The 18,253-nt window shown below is 40.4% G+C and overlaps 1 protein-coding gene across 2 annotated transcripts in view; it reads left to right on the forward strand.

Moving 5' to 3' along the window:
* Window positions 1-18,253, forward strand: part of MAPRE2 (microtubule associated protein RP/EB family member 2) — an 88,309-nt gene that overhangs the window by 6,519 nt on the left and 63,537 nt on the right. Inside the window, exons 1-2 of one of the 2 annotated variants that reach the window (XM_052703695.1) lie at window positions 2,754-2,860; window positions 15,918-15,979. In XM_052703695.1, coding sequence (XP_052559655.1) covers window positions 2,789-2,860; window positions 15,918-15,979 — 134 coding nt within the window. In that variant the 5' untranslated portion in view covers window positions 2,754-2,788. Of the gene's footprint in view, window positions 1-2,753; window positions 2,861-15,917; window positions 15,980-18,253 lie in introns of those variants that run through there. The other variant, XM_052703697.1, reaches the window with a different exon arrangement.

Genomic DNA, 18,253 nt, shown 5'->3' on the forward strand with positions numbered 1-18,253 from the left:
TCCTTTTTTCATCTCTAGTTTATACACTTCTGTGGTGGGATCCTACTTATGACTTGCTCCAATGCACATGTTGGGGAGCACCTGTAATTACCATTGCCCAGGAAAGCAGATGTGTTTTTAAGTCTTGCCTTTGCACAGTAGTTGCTGATAAAAGCCAGATGGCATTGATGGAGGTGGATATTGCTGAGATGAGCTCCCAGTAAGTGCTGATCCACTGGACACCTACTTGCTTGTTTGCATTCATCTCTTCCAGTTTTGGATGCTAACATATAATCTGGTCAGCTGAGCTTTAGCAATTTCTCATGGCTGTAACAGCAACAAGTGTGACTGCTTGAACAGCTGCAGAATGTTTTGTTTGCCTTTAGAAATGTAATAAAGTAGTTCTAGCAGGCAGTGCAGGTGGGCTCTTGTAGTTGGAAGAGGCACTGGCAATACTCAGAAAATCAGATTTTTATTTTTTTTTCATGTGCAAGGTTTATTAGAAGCCAATCTGAAGCACAGAGTTTTTTCTCCCTTGGTTTTAGTTGCTAGCTGCCAGACCATGCCATTTTACCATTTCATGTTTTAGTAATAGAGAATTGTTTCTACCAGCCAAAACAGCAGTACCTGTAAAAATTAAAGTCTCTCTGTTATCTTACCATCCAGTATTTCTAACAGAAGCCAGATCCAAGTCCTAACCTAGGTATAGGGTTCACTGCACAAAGCACAGCAGTATTTATCTCATGATTTCTGATTTTACTCATCTCTTGTGATGTTCCTCCTTCCTTCACCCACACCTCTGGGTTCCCCCACTGTTCTTGAGAACATCAGCCCAAAATAAGGGAGAATTCAACCATGGGTGTCATGGCTAGTCTGCTTTGTCATTGCTGAAGCAAAGGGTGGAGAGGAAGCCTGCTATGGGACCTTAGAGTGGTAGGAAAGCAAATGCAATTTATTATTTTTCTTCCAACTTGATATTTAAATATAACTGTGGTATTTTTTTACTCTTGCATGCTATGCTTAATTTGTGAACTCACCAAGATTGTATCTTTTTTCCCAGAATCATCAGACTTTCTTTAAAGATGAAATGCTTTTATTGACTCTGGAAAATTTTGTATTGACATGTGGTATGACATGAGATTATGTTCTTTCAGCCACAGGAAAAGACATAGGTATCTGTCCTTTAATTATTGAGTTTAAAGCAAAAGATGCTTTCTCTTGCTTGCAGAGGTTTGGAAGGAATGAAAATTAAAAGCTGTAGCTTATTAAGTAATATCTTTTATTTTGATTGTTTTTTTCCTCCATCTGATACTTCGTAAGGACTGGAAGAGGAACACAGACAATATTAAGCTTATATTTTAATGTTATAGCAAAAGTTCCATATGGATACATGTATTTTAATGGCCAATTAGCATTTTCTGACAGAAGTGGACTGGTTTTGTGAGAAGGAATGCATGTTATTTTAATACTTATTAAAGTTAAGACTTGATCCCCATCCCTGGAGGCATTCAAAGCCAGGTTGGATGGGGCCCTCAGCAGTCTAATCTGGTGGGAGGCAGCCCTGCCCATGGCAGGCACTGGGACTGGATGAGCTTTAAGTTCCCTTCCACCTCAAACCATTCTATGATGATGATTCAGGAAAATACCTCTCCATATCAAGATGGGGCAATCACTTCAACTTAAATACAGGAAATGTTGGGCATAATAGCCATTACTCGCACAGATCTTGTTAACAAGAACATAATCTCCTAATCACTCCCTTGACAGCAAACTCAGATAATAGAAGCATAGTTGGGCTCCTGCCAAGCAACTCAAGAACTCCAATTTCACACCCAATCTCCTGCAGGAGTGCCAGGATAACCTCAATTATTCACGGAAGAAGAGCCTAACTGCTGTGAATTTATAGTTCCTTATACCTGCAATTTTAAAAAGAAAAAAATATGAATTGGGAGGGTACAAAATACTGAGTAAGAAATAGGAACATATACCTCTTGATCTGTTTATACTACACACCAAAGCAGTATATAACCACATCCTAGTGCATCTCTTCACTCCCTTGAATTAGACCTTGAGGAAAAAGTTTTGTTGTTTTTTTCTTTAAAAACTGTAGTAGTTAGAAGTCAAAGAAACAGAATCTAATTTTTAGAAGTTCTGGTCCCTATGCATCCATGGCATGCGTGTGTTTTAATGAGGTTTGCAAAGGTTTTTAATCTTGCATCATCTTCATGATGACAGTGATGAAGAAAGGAGCCTACACTGGTGGTGGAGACTTTTGATAGGTTGTGCTGGTGTAAGCAGAGATTGCTGCAACTTCATAGATATGGTTGGCTTAAAATTTGATGCACTTCCAATACAAATAAATACTAAAAGCTCTTAGGCTTCACTCAGTTTGCTACATCAGTGCTTCTAAAAGGCAAGCAACCAAGCAAGCTCACCCACTTAACTTTTCTAGACCATATAGCAGAAAATGCAAATATTGGGACAAGGTTAATTTTATTTATCTACATTTTACCATTATTTGGTAAAGCTGTCAACTAGCTACCTACTTTTTTTTTTTTTTTTTTTTTTTTTCCCCCTAGTAAACAGAGCACACAAGAAGTTGACAACACAATCATCTTGCTTCAAACCTTATTACAGGCTGAGTTTCTGGGTGGGATGAAGGGTGGAGCCAGACATTTAGCTACACCCATGGTGAGGTTTATAAGGAGGTTTCTAGGGAAGCTCTTTTTTATTTACTAGTCTCTGGCAACTGTCAGTTTTATTTAGCAGGTTTGTTTGTTTGTTTGTTTGTTTGTTTTCAATTACTAATATGTCAAGGCTTCATAAAGACTCACGTAATGGGGATAGACCTCCAAATACATCTTTGAAACAGCGAAGTAAGGTAAGTCATGGAGTTTGCTTTACTAGCTTAGTTCCTTTTTGTGCATAATACATCTGAGGCAGAGATCTGAGTACTACTGTAATTTCAAAGGCCTGTATTTTCTTTGCTGTGTATAATTGAAGTTTTGTTCTCTGTAGTTTTGCATTCCTATAAAGCTAATTCAAGTGGGGGAAAAAAACAACCTTAAATATCCCCAAATTTTGTAGACTTTGGGGAGGTTAGTATTAGCTACAGGGTGATCTGGTCTTTAAGAGTGATGGCTTTAAGGACTAATTTGTGCCACCTGTCCGTAACATGGAGGTTATTGTGGTTTTTGTTATGGTGCTGCTGTTTGTTGGCCACCCCAATATTAACTTCTCAAATGTACAAATAAAAGATATGCTATGCTTAATTGCATAATTACTGTGGCTTAGTCAGAACTCTTTGATACACCCAGGAATCCTGTCATAATTCTGGTTTGAATTGTATCACAGTTTCCTTTTATACAACTGCACGTAAATGCTTAGAAACTATTCTGTTCAGCAGAGGTCTCCTGAGTTACTATGAATGTCCTGAAATGAAAATCTGTGCTATGAAGGCTTGTTGCTGTTCAACATAGGTGCTTCTGTTGGCATAATGCTTTTCTAGATGCATCTGTATTTGTTCATAAGGTGCCTGGGTGAAAACATTAATAATCTTCTACTGAAGAACTAAGAAATGATCACAGCAACATAGAGAGGGTGCAGCTGGGACGTATCAAGAGTAATGGTCAGCATAAAAATACCTCTCTTGCACTGGTTTCCTAGTTGAGCTTACTGCTGGGAAAGTGTAATGGTAAGAAACTAGCAAGAAGGGACTGAACCTTGGAAATGCCTTTTTTGGAGCTCCCATCAGGCCTTTGGCAAAATGGAAGAAAGCCTGGACTTGTTAAAAAATGCAATAAGCTACCAGAGACATGTATGTGAAAAGTTAACTTTTTCCTCCAATCAATTCATTTGTAGCCATCCAGATTTTCTTTTGTGACCTTTCAGTTTAGAAGGAATGAAGTCACATTTTATTTTGTTTTCAGTCATTGCTCCCGAAACATGGGAAGTATTTGAGGATCACTAGTCTACAAGTTTTTCTGCCAAGTGCTAAGTTTCACTACCAAGTGCCACAGAAATAGCCAAAGTCTTGGTTTCCACAGAGCTGGTGCTGTTTATGGGTTCTCTCTCTCTCTTTTTTTTTCTTTTTTTTTTTCCCTAGCTGTAAGCAAAACTGTATCTGGCAAGAAAAGCTGACTGACAGCCCCTTGGGCAAAATGGTATGATGCAAGTTAGAGACGCTGTCAGAGCATTTTGACAGTGTGTGCTTGGTAGACATGAGAAAATGAATGCATCCTGAGTTTGAGGAGACACATTTTCTGCCATGATAATGCTGTGGTTTTGCTTTGGAGCTGGTACTGTCAATATTGAACTTGTAGGGTGCTTAAGCCATGTGGTCATTTCCACTTTTTACAATGTGTTTTTACTGATATGTGACAAAACTGGTTGTGGTGGGAGGAGGCTTGTTGAAAGCAGAGCAGCATCCTGCAGAGAAGTCCCTTGGCCTTAGCCAATGCCATTCTTCCAATATCTCAACGTGCTGTGGTTGGATTCTTCATAGATATTCTTAAGTGCGTTGCATTTATTTTAAGTTTTGTTGCTAACTGGTATATTAACAAACTGTTCAAAAATACTTGCTGTTACTATCTGTTTTGTTAATACAGTAAATGGGAGGAAGAAAGAGGAAAATAGAATCATAAAATAGATTCATTACAGTTGGAAAAGACCTCTAAGACCATCCAGTCCAACTGTCAGCCCATCCGCACCATGCCCACTAACCATGAACACCTCCAGAGATGGTGACTTCACCAGCCCCTTGGACAGGCTGTTCCACTGCTGCACCACTCTTTCCAGGAAGAATTTTTCCTTATATCCAGCCTGATACTTTCAATACCAGGAGAGAATTGTAGATGTTCCTGCTCTTGGATTCTTTTGGATGGGTTTTCTGAATCAGAAAGAAAGTTTGAACTTTTTCAACTGAGCAATGTAGAGTTATTTAGGATATTGATACAATGCCTAATGTGTCTGTGCATTTTGTCACCTCTCTAAACTGGAATTAAAATGACTTTTGCCTTTTTGTGACTTGAAGAGTGATACTCTTGGAATAAAGCCCATGTATTTATGACGCTCACCTACTATTCAACACAAATGAGTCAAAGGACACTGATTATCCTATTGCAGATTATTTTCTGTATTTGATCATATTTAGGTAATTTTAATAGACTATATTTGAGTAGCCAAACTGTAAACATAAGGATGCCATCTTTCTCTCCTGATTCTTTTTATTTTTTGGAGCCGTGTTAGTACTATATGCAGAAAGTCCACAAAGATGGACTTTCTTGGTAGTAAGCTGTGTAATTAAGTGACAAATGAATGATGAAAACCTTTCACTAACTTATTTTATTTGGTGTGGTGTATGAATCCTAGAATTCTGTGAGTTGAAAGGGACCTTTAAAGGTCATCTAGTCCAACTTCCCTGCAGTGACGAATGGCACTGGCAGTTAGATTACTCCAGACTGGTGTTTTGTTAGTCCTGTCATATTTAAATAGTTTTGTTATCAGAAGTTTAAAGCATAAAACCTCATTGTATCATGATGGATGCTAAAATAAAATTTCATCTGGCTCTCCCTTCCTCGTCCTTGTATGGCAGCAGGAGAGCATTCAGAACTAAGCTGAGGGAGGTGTGGGGCTGCCTACAGGTATCAGCTCTAGTGGGAAGAGAGATGACTGTGGGGAAGGGTAGCCCCATGGGATGAAGAGGGCAAAGTGGATGGAGATAAGCCCCATCCCGATGGTGTCTTCTGGGACTCTGCCCAGCTTTTAAGCCTTGCTGGCCCTGAATAGTCTCCAGTGACTCTTCTTGTTTCCCATAATCTGTTCTGCTGCCACCAAGAAACTGAGCTTTCTAACTCCTGCATGAGGATGGAAATGCATTTTATCTATATTCTTGGGTCAGCAAGTTTTCAATATACCATTGAGAGGACCTGAGCTGGCCCTGCTTACTGGGTGCCTTGTTACCTTGAGAACAAGAAAACCTCTATGGATTCTCCTGATTCTCTTGGTTTGTTTAGATTTTAGGAACCTGAAATCAGAAGGCTTTTACAGATTCTAAAGTCATTGCAGTTTCCTCAAGATGACTGGATGTTCTTAGTAGTAGTTTTTCTCAGGGTGTTGTTAGAGGGAAGTGTAAGCTGGCCTCTACTGCCCTGGGTAAGTTCAAGTCAAGCCAAGCTGCAAAGGTTAAACGAGATGCTGCCTCTAGTGGATTTGAAATTTTGCTATCTCTTTATCTACCTGACAATCATGCAAATGAGCAACACTTCTCATCATGAGGCAGGAGCCTGAAGTTTAGCTTCTCTGTGCATTGTAGCAGAGGCAATGAAAATTCTCCTTCGGTAACTAAGATCATAAGAGGTTTTATTTGTCTGTGTATGATAAAACAAACTGAGAAATAAATGTAACTGCCAGTCACCCAGCCAGATGTTATTGACCTGAAATAGCTTTTGTGAAGTGTGCTAAATGCTTGAAGGCCACATCAGGCAAGGGATGTGATTAGTGCTATACTTATGTTTTTAGGGTGATGCATTGTCTGCAGCAGCAATAATCATTCATTGGGATGCAGGGACTATAACACATGATCATGTTAGAAAACCAGATAGAGAAATGCTATGATGGGCTTGTCAAATGACAGGGAGCTTATTATGCAGCTGTGGGCCAACAAGAACCATTTGTCTGACTGATGGCAGTGATGTCTTTTGTCTTCCTTTGAAAGGAACGCGTAGCTACTGGTACAGTGTCTGTCCATTAAAACAATGTGGCACTGAGGAGTTGTCACCACTTTGTTCACTGTGCTTTAGTGTGAAAAATTCAGAGTATCGCCTCGCTCTACGTGAAGAGCTTATTGAAGTTTTACTGAATTTGGTAATGCACTATAAGATAAATGTATAGGTTCTGCTGCAGCCTAAATGCATCAATTTAAATCCTCCAAGACGGTGCAGGAGCTGTTATTTCCTGTATGTCTCCCTCTGTGCAGTATAGATTATTAATGGTGTTGTGTGTGTGTTTGTTATCTACTTACATTTGAATTCTAAAACCTGAAACTGCAGAAAGAAGTTTGATGAGAGAAATATCTGAGATAGAACTGCATGGTGTATTTCTCCCTGTCTCGCAATCCCAGGTATGGAGGTTGGTCTTAAAGAGTGTTGGTGACTGTCAGTGTCTCACTGCAAAATTGCACTGGAGGAAAGCAGTGAAACTTCCATCATCTCCTTGCAAATCAATAAATCTACTGGCAGGGGAAAGGGGCAGCAACTGGTGTTTGTGAATTTATGGGTTCTCGTTCATGGCCTACTTTCTGCTGTGGAACGGTAGGAAAAAGAGCACAGCACATCAGCAAGAAGAGGTTATAAGCATCTGCTTTAAGGAAAGCAAAAGTATTTCTGTGAATAAAAATAACCGGATTCCAAATCTAACTAAACATCGGTCCAATAAAGTTGAGACAGCTTCAGCTGTGTTATTCTTTGCATATCTTGTATGTCAAAATATATTATCATGGTCATTTTCATATTCTGGAAATTCAACATCAATTTGTCATCAAAAGAGAGCAGGCAAGCTGAATCCTGGCAGTCGTCTTTAGGATACAGCAGTTTGTCTAAGCTGACACATAGTGTTGAGGGAGAGCAGAGTTGCACTGAAGTGATGTGCTTGTGCTTTGACAAGCAAAAGGCATTTAGCTTGTTTGGTAGGTTGCCAAACATTGTCATTTAAGAGCGTTGCAAAGACTGCCAGCTGTCTGTATGTGAACAAAATATCTGGGTGAATTAGAATTTGTCCCACTGAATGTCTCACCAGAAATGACCTTGCCTGGTCTCATGTATTCAAACTCAAGTGTAGCCTACTGCAGCTTCAAATGACACTTGAGACAAGGGCAGCACTACTAAAAACAGTGTTGAGAGAGAGGTGAATTTCCCAGTAAGATTGAATCAGATATATGCATACTCCATCATAATGTCTTCCACAAAACAGGAGTGACGAGGAACAACTGCCAGTGTTTTGTTTTTCCATCCAAGCTAAAAGATTTCACCTTCTAGGTGTGAAAAATCAGCCAGTGTGGAAGTTCTGTCAGCTAGAGAAATAGTAGATATGTAAATGGTGAATCCGTCCACAGTATTTGTTTCTCTGGTTAAGTTGTTGCTTTTCTTGCTTAGTTTGGACAGCAAACAGAAAACAAAGCGTGTCTGGGAAAGGCAGTATGAGAAGTATCCACACTTACATTGTATATGCTACTAAAAGGAGTTTAGTACTCCTCCAGACCAATATTTGCATGCAGTGTGCTGAAAAGACTTTTCAAAGCCAAAATACCGTGGAAGCTCAAATTCAATCTGATATGATAGAACAACTTGGAAATTTCCCAGTCAGCTTTTATCTAACGAGCAGAAATAATGCATGTCTTCAAGTTAATGTGCCAGTCTGCTTTGTTCTGTGGCGTTTGTCAGCAGAACAAATAAAGAAAAGTAAAAATTCCACTTAGTTTTGTACTGTAGCTTCTTGGAGGAAATGCTACAGCTCACAAATGCAGCCCAGAAATTTCTGATTTGAAATTTAAATACAAACTGCTCTTTCAAAACAATGCAATGCTAACTTGAAAGGATGAAGCCTAGCACCTGGCCTTGAGAGCCCCCTTCCATGTGACTTGTTTTAACTGTGTGTAATATCATAGGCTAACTAAATGAGATAACAAGCTGTCACTATTATTTGTGCTTCCTGTGTCAAATATACAAGTCTTGCAATTTCATCTGTACTAGTTACTTCTATGGTGTCATTATCGTAATGCAAGTGCACTCAATTTTCCATGCATTTTAGCTTTACCAGTTTGCAGGCAGAATGTGAGGTTGCTTCCACTTGCTAATCAGATCAGAAGCCTGCACTTGTAAATGGTCTTACTGAGAACATTAGGCAGCTGCACTCATCAGTGAAGTTCTGCTTCTTCAAGTGATCAAAGCTACTGCCACCTGGGAAGGCTGAGTAGCTCAGAACTCACCATTGTGATGTGGGGATTAGATACGAAATAGTGTTTCTCTGCCTTCTTCCTAAGGGGTCCAGTCCTACCAGCATATTCAGATCATGTTACTTGTGCGCCACATAGCACTGCTTTCATTGAAAGTATTTATGGAAGGGTATGGAGTGATGGTGTGCCAGTCTTCTGCCTTGTAGATGAGGATGGAGGACTGACTCAAAACATGAGAAACTGTTGAGGATCTGCCCATGAGCAGCTTGGAGAAGGCTTGAAACATGGCTATCCAGGCTGTGAGCACAGTCCTTCGAAAAAAGTTTGGCACTCAGGGACACTAGTCCCCTTGCATATCTATGGAAAAATGGCTCTTATGTACCTTATCTAATCAGGGATTCACAGGAAGAATTCCACTAACTGTGGCCTGACTGCTTTTACAAGTGTGTACATCTGTAATTTATTGCGAGCCAACCATTCCACTCACGTGAGAAAGGAGTCCAAGAATTCTTTAGCTGTTTGACCAGTGCTATAGAGAGCAAAGATTTGTTTTCAGATTGGTATCTTACATATGAGTACATTGTGCATTATGTATTATAACTATACTTCTGCATTGCATATTTAGACTTTTAAGGAGTAAAATAAAAATTTTGATACAAGATTTTTTCTGTTTTTGCCATCTCCAGAGATAGTGGAATCTATCTTTACATTGTTGAGTTAGTTCTATAATTTTTTTATATTGAGGAACTTCAGGCAGAGAGACACCAAAGGTTTTAAAAGGACAGAGATATGTGATGTGTCATGGAGTCTAGCACTCCAGCTAGGACTCTGCTTCCTGAGTGAGCCACGAGCAGCCTGCAGTTGTAGTACTTTCATACAGAAATGTAGGATGATACAAGTTGAAAGAGGCCTCTAGAGGTTGTCTGGTCCAACCCCTGTTGAACCTAATCCCAATAGATTAGTTTGCTCAGGGGCTTGTTGAGCTCTGCATGTCTCAAAGAGCAGACTTCACAGCTTCACTGAACCCAATATTCAACCACCCTCATGCTAAAAACACTCTTCCTAACATGTAATCAGGATTTGCTCTGTTGAAACTTGCCTGTTGACTCTTTCACTGCCAGTGCATATCTTTAAGAAGGGCTTGGTCCCATCTTCTGTATGCCCTTCCCACAGGTAGCTGTGGGCTGCAATGGGACATCGTCCCACACCCTGAGCCTTCTCTCCATCAGGCTGGGCAAGCTCAGGTCCCTCAGCCTCACCTGCACCATGTGCTCCAGCCCCTACACCACCTGGGTGTAGTGGGCTGGGCTCCAGTTTGTCTGTCTCTGGTTTGTGGTTGCCCAGGACTCAGGTATGCTGCTTTCGCAAGGACTGATTATAGGGGAAAAATCACTGCTCTGGATCTGCAAATCCAGCCCACAAAGCCCTCAGTTTTGTTTTGTTTTTCCTCTCCAGCTGGCTGGCATCCAGCCTGTGTAGTCCATCAAGGTTGTTTCCCTCTCAGGGACAAACATCTGTGCAGTTGCTTTCCAGGCTATGCCTGCTTCTTTCCTGTGATGAAATAGGCACAGGTAGTGAATCCTGTACTGTTGTGGAGATTATTTTTACTTTCTGAAGAAAGACACTGAATTGCTCACCTCAACAGAGGTTGCTACTCTATCGGATGGACATGCCAGCAGCAGAGTGGTGTTTTAGAGCAGAAGATTGGTAGGAGCTTTATCCCCCTCCTTGGGAACACCTACCTGATTAATGCTGAATACTCTCTGATACGCTTATTTTCCTTCACTTGCTGCAGAGTTCCAAAAAATTAATGTCACAAGAAAGAAAGATTCAGCCCTTTTAATCTTATCCCCTACCAAGCCACTTGCATTTTTCTTGGGCACATCTAGAAATGAAAGGGTAAAAGGTGCACTTAGACTTAATGCTTTTCCCTGGACTTTATTTTAGTGTGTTTTGATTCTGGTGTATGAAACAATGCATAAAACTGGTAAGCTCCAGCCATTCTTAAACCAAGAACATGGTATAATCTCTACCAGAAATGAAATCAAAAAGCAGATTTATTGCGCACAGAAGTGAGTCAGTAGCAAACTGCAGTCAGCTGTGCAGAATGTAAGTGGGTGCTTATTGAAACTGGTGGCTGTGCTGGCTGTGCTGGCTGTGGGAACCAACAGGTGTAGGCACTGACAATGCAAGTAGAACAGACTTTCAACTAACATGATAGAAGTTGAAATGGAGGCATCAGTGAATCTGAGGTAAAGGTTTAACATGAACGTGTCTCCAATAATTGAAGTAAGGTAAGAAGTAAAGGAAGATCTTTTTTAGGCTGAAACAGAGCTAAGTATGATGTGGCAGCCTGCTGCTAAGTACAGAGAATGACACACTTTGTATTCTTCTTATTAAGTCTGCCACCTACTGCTTGATGCACTTGCCTGGCATTGCTTGTGTCCAAAAAAAAAAGTGCCGAACTTTAACCAAAATTATCTAGAAGATGATTATTGCATCTTCAGTTTCATGGGCAGGAAGGTGTTTACTGATGGGAGGAGGGCAGGAAGGCTGCTGCAAAAAGAGGATGTTCTGCTGTAGCTGGCCACAGCTTTGAACCCAATGTTGTCTTTAAGACATCTGCACCTGGGAAACTCCAGCTTCCAGGATGGAGGGGAGAAGACAACAGAAACAGGAGAAGATGATTACTGCTCTCTGGGGAGTAAAGTAGGGTGGAAGGAGACTTTGGAGAAATGATGCATGTCCTTTGCTACTAAGTTGTTAAACGGGATGTGCTTGGATTTACTTTATATGTAAACAAGCAAAAAAAGATTGGCTGCACTATAAATGAGAGGGAGGGAGCTGAGTTCTAAAGGAAGTCTCTAGACTTCTTTCATGCCAGTATGTGACTTGAAATCAGAGCAGTGACTGAGAAGCAAAACTGCTGGAACTAAGCCCTGTTAGAAATGGCGACAAGAAAAGAGGTGGGAAGCTTGGATGGGTGCTCAGTAGCGGCATCTTGTGTCTTCTGTAGCTGCCTTCCTTCTTGAGAGCTCTGAGCACAAAGCAGCATTTCTCATGGTTTTGGAGTTGTGAACGGTACTAAACTCAACTCTGTTAATCTATTTGCTTTGAATCTGTGTCTTTGTGCAAGAATCTGACTTTGCAGAAACCTGTGGGCAAGTGCAAAGGATTCACCCAAGAATGATGAGACAACAGATCATTGGGCTGGTAATTAGTAGTAAATCAATAGTAAATCCAACTGCTAAATATGCGGATCTTTTCTTGATTTATTATTATTTTTTAATGTTTTAAATTCATGTATAGATCATGAAAACTAAAGAATTCTTCTCTTTGACACAAGATGTCTTAAATATTTCAGTTCATTTTTATTGAACAGGAAAGTATACAAAAATAGTGATATACACTATTTTCTAAGTTAAAATCTGAGTTTATCCATTCTCAATTTTGTCAAACTGTTCTCTAGTCAGTAAATGCCTGGATAGCAGCCGCAATGGGTTTGCTCGAATTCTTTCAGCTGCTAAAAATAAGTTGGTTCTGAAGTTGTTTTCTGTAAATGCCATGGATATCTGAAGCAATAATAGGTGACTGTTAGCCTATATTACAAATCTTTTTCACGCAACATCACTTTCCCAGTCATCACTGGGAGGAGTGAAAAATATATATGCAGAGTAGCAGAGATCATGCAGTCACTGAGACACAGGGGCAGGACACAGGGCTGTGCAACCAGAGGAAATACATCTCCCTCAGACAGAGCCTTGAGCAAAGATAGTAAAATGTGATAGAAGGCATTTGGCTGAAAGAACTTTTAAAAACCATTCTATTCTAACTTTTCCTTGTTGATCCTTTCAGCTTACAGCTATGGCTACTTCTTCTCTTAGTATGAGTATGTGAGGTGCATCTAAAAATTGTTGTGCCTTGCTTTTTGGAGAGGACCTTTTTTTTTTTTTAATCATCTTATTTTTGGCTTAGTATCTTGGCTTTTGGCCTGCTTTCTCAAATCCATCTTGCTCATTCCTTGTTTTATTAAGTTTTTGTGTTTGAAGGGATTTTGTTACAGAAACATATTCTGAGTTGATTTGTGTGAATGTTTTCAGTAGATGATTCTGTTTGTGGATGTAGCAATAGCTACCAGAAAACAAATTCATACAGGGGAAAAGCATGCACTGAGAGAGAGCTTGTGAAAGCTTCCTGAGGTAAGCAGATCAGCCCTGGAGGGCAGTGGTCCTGTTGAATCAACTGACTGTCCCAAGATCCAACAAACACCCAAGAGCACAAGTCTCTTGAATCTGTCCAAGGCTACCACCAACGTACACTATCATGAAGATCATGTTCTGGAAGTCATCTACATCTGAGAAAGAGACAAACATAGGGTGCAGGGCTGTGGATACAGCTGGTGAAGTGGGGAGCCCCACAAAGTTCTTTCTGATCTCCTTCCTGGAAGCCTGTGGCCTGCCAGTCCAGCAGCCTTTGGCTGGGCTTGGACTCACGACTTTGAGATCCTCTAGGTATTTATGCTCTCCACTTTTACTTCTTGGCCTTTTCCCCACGTTTACCAGTGAAAGAAATGACTTCTCTAGATGTTTTGATAAATTAACTATTTAGGAGGTGAGCACCTATTTTAATGTTAGAGTGGCCTGTGTGTGTACTGGAGAGTATTAAAGGGCTGAATTGTGCTTGCTGCTTCATGCATAGCAGTGCTATGATGCCTGAGTCTGCAGCTGTGAGCAGTGAGGCCTGGCATGTGGAGGAGGGAAGGAACATCCTTACCTCTCCCTTTTCTTTGTTGCATGCCTTTATCCTTCAACCATTCTAAAGAGGACTCCAGCACCCCATGGTTAGCTCCCTCACATTCAGAAACTAGAACCTCTTCTGCATTCCTTTGTCCACCTAAATTAAATTCTACCTTAATGACCCGGTGTTTCCTACCACTCCCTTACCTGGATGCTGCTCTGGCATCTCAAGCTAGAAGTACAGGTTGAGGTGTTGGCATGACTTGTGGAGCAGGTGGAGGCCTGGGAGTGCTGCTGCACACGGCGGCAAATGAATGCCAATTATCTCACCAGGCCAAAGCCACCATGCTGCTCATTACCTGTGGCTCAGGTGAGCACCTGCATGCAGGTAGAAGTCAGGAGATGCTACTGAGGTGTACATGCTTGGTTTGACCTGTCTGTAAATCATCAGTTTTCAGGCATTAGTCACCTCTGTTATGATGACTTTTTTTTTTTTTCCCCTCCCTCCTCTTTTTTTATGATTATGTTGTTTATGGGTGAAGTTCAGTGTGGCGTCATTAAACGAACTCTCAAATTGCAGTCTGCTTACTGAAGACAATGAAATAGTTACCTGCCTTTGATGAATAGCACTCTGTTCAGAAAATGTAGCTGAGAAGTTGTTCCATGATCAGATTGTCTATTGCATTTCCAAGGGAATAACCATGCTTCTCCATTGCTTTTACCTGCTCGTTCTGCTCAGCACCTTCTGATGCAAGATCACTTCTCTTCAGCATTGTCTTAAATGTTGTCCTATCCTTACAAGTTCTCAAAGCAGTGCTGTTAGATCCCAAGTTCAGTTCAGAGGGTCTATTTGAGTAAAAGCTAACATACCATGTCAGATTTGCTGTTCCTATGCCAGTAGGATGCCTGAGGTTTGTCAGCTGTGCTGGAATCACTTTCCACATTAAACAAATGGAGGAAAAAAAGTACATTGAAAAGCAAAGCTTAAGAGGCTTGGAGAGATTCAAAGAAATGAAACAATAACACGTTTAATAGCTAATTCCTATTCTGGTTTGGCTTTAAGGTAGCTTCAGCTTTCCAGTCTGCTAGCAGGATTCCTAAGTTCTCTGCCAGAATGACTCACAGCTCCTGGAGCTGGGATCCAGCCCTCTAGACAGACAAGCTGTGTTTAGAGGTCTGTTTACCTTTTCCAGATAATAGCGTATTGGAGAGAGACTTGTTTCTTGTTTTCCTCCTCTTAAAATAGAGGTTAGGGTGAATGTAAATTCACCTGCTGGAGCTTCTTATATCACTCAGACCTGATTCAGCCTGAGCACCACTGGGATCTGTAGTTAATGTAGTTTCATGCTGTTCTGCAGAGGTGGATGCCTTCAGAATACCCCTTCCTGCTGGTGTGTCTCAACAAGTTGGCCATGAATGCAAAACAAGCAATAACTAAAGCCTCAATCTGGGTAAACCATTATTTACCTGCTAGGAATGATATTTCCTGCTGACTGAGAAGGTGAATTAAGAAATCTAGACACGTAACCCTGGTATGCAATTCATAACACGAACAGAAAACCATATAAGAAAACCATATGTGGTTGCTCCTGCTTGTATTTCTGTAGCCTGTGACGTAGCACTTGAGAAAATGGATGTGAGGACAAATCCAGCAGTTGTAGAAAACAGTGCCAAAGAACATGGAAAGGATTGGGCCGTGAATTTGTCTGCTGCAAGTGGCCACATCATGGCTTCATTCCTAAGTAAGAAAATTCTAAGGATTGCCAGTGGTTTTTTTTTTAGTTTTGTATTAGCAAAACCATAGGTTTTCCTGGGTATTGATTCATGTTTCTCAATGGTAGTTTTTTTTTTCACTCTGTAAATCTGTTAAGGCAAGTGTAGCAAGGCCCTGGTTGCATGACACAATGGTCATAACTGATTGCCTGTGCTCAGTAGAAGCATGGTCAGATGAAGAATCGGTGATGTGCTCAACAATTAAGAATGAACTTTGAATGTAGCCCTGCACAAGGGAGCTCATAGACTTGCTACTATATCAGAGGGACAGCTGATTGTTGTGCAGATGTGTTAGACACTGAACTATTGTGTACACAGCTGAATTGGGTTATTGTAATGGGGACTTCTCCTCTTGCTTCATTTTTAGAATACGGCTATTGCATCGCTGCCCAACCAATACAGAAAAAGACCATTCAGTGATGTATCTATTTATTTCCTATTTGCTTGTTGAACTAAATGTTTTCATGCTTTCTTTCCAGTACCAAATTGCTGCAAGGAGTAGTTCAAGCCAGCAAACAGGGAAAGTGTTTGGATGCTCAAAGTAAGTACTGTTTCTTTGTATGTGTTTGTTACTGTGTTTGTGATTGATAAAATATTCAAGAATTTGCACTTGATTTGTGTTCTTAATGCAGTAGCTAAATAGATTTGACACCAATAGTTAGTAATATTCTTTTGCAATGCATTTGACCACGTAATTAAAAGATTCAAGTCATTAAGAGTTATTCATTCATGCAACAGAAATGATAGAAGCTAAACCAGGTGCCGCAAACATTTTGGATGTAGCTTGTCTTTTTGACTGGTGTCAGAAGGAGATGCTGGCAGAAAGGAATAAAAGGAGAAAACTACTATTACTACTGAGAACACTGAGGAAAATCATATTCTTATTTTCATTTGTTGCCTTTTTTTAATGTTTACACTTCTGTACACTATTAGAGCTTCCTTTGACATGAAATGGAAAAGCACACCAAATGCTGTTGTACAGGGTTAGTAATTCAGATGAAATCTGAAGTAATTCAGATGAAATCTGAAGTACTGTCCTTTTTTAAATTTCTTTTAAATTTCTTTTAAATCCCCATATATGTGAGTTAAGACCACAGCCCATCCAAGCCGGATGCAAACTTAAATTTTCCAGCCTCCAAATTGATTTCTCTGAAATCCTCTCAGTGAGTCACCTGCGAAGAGATGAACATTACGGAGAAATGCAAGGCCCACAAGGTGGCAATGTTTAGAAAGGATGCTCCTCCAGCAGATCTTTGTTCCTTCCAGCTGCTATCACTTGCTCCCTTTCTATCCTTGCTGTGCATTACTGCTGCTACGCAAGAAGTGATAACTGTTGACAAAATGCAGTGCAGGATGCCCAGTAATACAACTCTTGTTGGAATAAATGAGCCAGTGGCACTGCACACTGTGCTGTGGTGTGTACTGTGTATGCCTTTTCTCTTGGCAACATTAATAGTTTGCAGTACAGGGCTGGGGGTGTGGTTATTTGTATCTAGTGCTGAAAATATGTGTAGCACTGAAACGATCCTGAGGCTGTATAATGAAGCACTTTCATCTTTAAAATGGACCACCTTGCTTCTGTTAGTGCTTGAAAAGCTGTTACAAGCCTAACTTTGGATGGGGGTAGGAGACATTGCACTTTGTGGTGGTACTTTCATTCATACTTTTTCATGTAGTTAAGTTGAAAGTAAGAGGTTTATGTCTGGGCTATTTTAAAGCCTCATTTCACAGTGAAACTGGGGATTTGCTCCAAGTTATTTAGTGTCCTGAAAAAAAAAAATTAAAATGTTTGCAAAATTTGTCCAGATTCATAATAAACACAAATAATTATTCAGGGTAAACTCTATGGGAAATATAAGAATTGCCTGTGTTAACTGGCACAGATACACTTAAGGAAGCTGACACTGGGAGAGTTAAAACAGGAGCCTCAGAATCATCAGGTTGCTTTCAGAGCAATTACAAGATATTCAGGTCTCAAGAGCACCCAGAAATCCTCATGAAAAGACAGTATATAGTCTGGAGCTGAAAGAGGCTTGTAAGCAGCAAGGATGAAGCAGGGATGAACTACAGCAGAAATGTGATACCAAGAGCCAGGAAAATGTAATGTGGACATGCTCCTTCCCTTGAAGGTGTGGCAGATGGAATTGCAGTGGGGCATTGCCCTGTACTCATCTGAGGCAAATTTCATCTAGCTCTATTCCTGCAGGAATGCAGCTTCATTATTGTTGCTATACTGCATTCTCACAAGTATTTTGGAGCTACAGGAAATTTGAAGAATGCTATGAGCACTGAGATAGGATGTAGTCTGGTCATACGGATGTTCATTTGGTGGTCATGTACTGTGTCTCTAATTGGAAGTTATCTGAAACATGCAGTTTTCCTAGAATTAGCAACCCTACTCTTGAAGCAACAGAGGGCTCTCCATTGTATTCTCCATGAGTTGCTGCTCACTGTGCAACCGTTCCTCTCCAAATCCTTTAGTCCTTATGACCTATGGTCAGAATAAAAGTGTATCCACCAGCCTGTAACACCAGAGGTTCTTCATATTGCTAGAGAATTAGCTGAACTTAGAACTGCAGAACGTAAATCCATGTAACATACTGCTATATGCTAGTTGTTGCTCAGGAAACCTTCCAATCATGTTCTGGTGCATTTGAGGCTGGCAAACAAGCATACTTTTTGCTGGAGTTAAGTTACATGGAGAATAACATAAGAATGAATGTTGGAGCATCCAAGAATTTTATAGTTCTCACATGAGTTCAGAAATTTTGTGTTAGGATTGTGGGTAGGAGAACAGAAAACAAATTTTATTTAT

Source organism: Tympanuchus pallidicinctus, unplaced genomic scaffold, assembly GCF_026119805.1.
Source record: "Tympanuchus pallidicinctus isolate F22 unplaced genomic scaffold, pur_lepc_1.0 scaffold5, whole genome shotgun sequence".
In the NCBI taxonomy this organism is placed as follows: domain Eukaryota; kingdom Metazoa; phylum Chordata; class Aves; order Galliformes; family Phasianidae; genus Tympanuchus; species Tympanuchus pallidicinctus.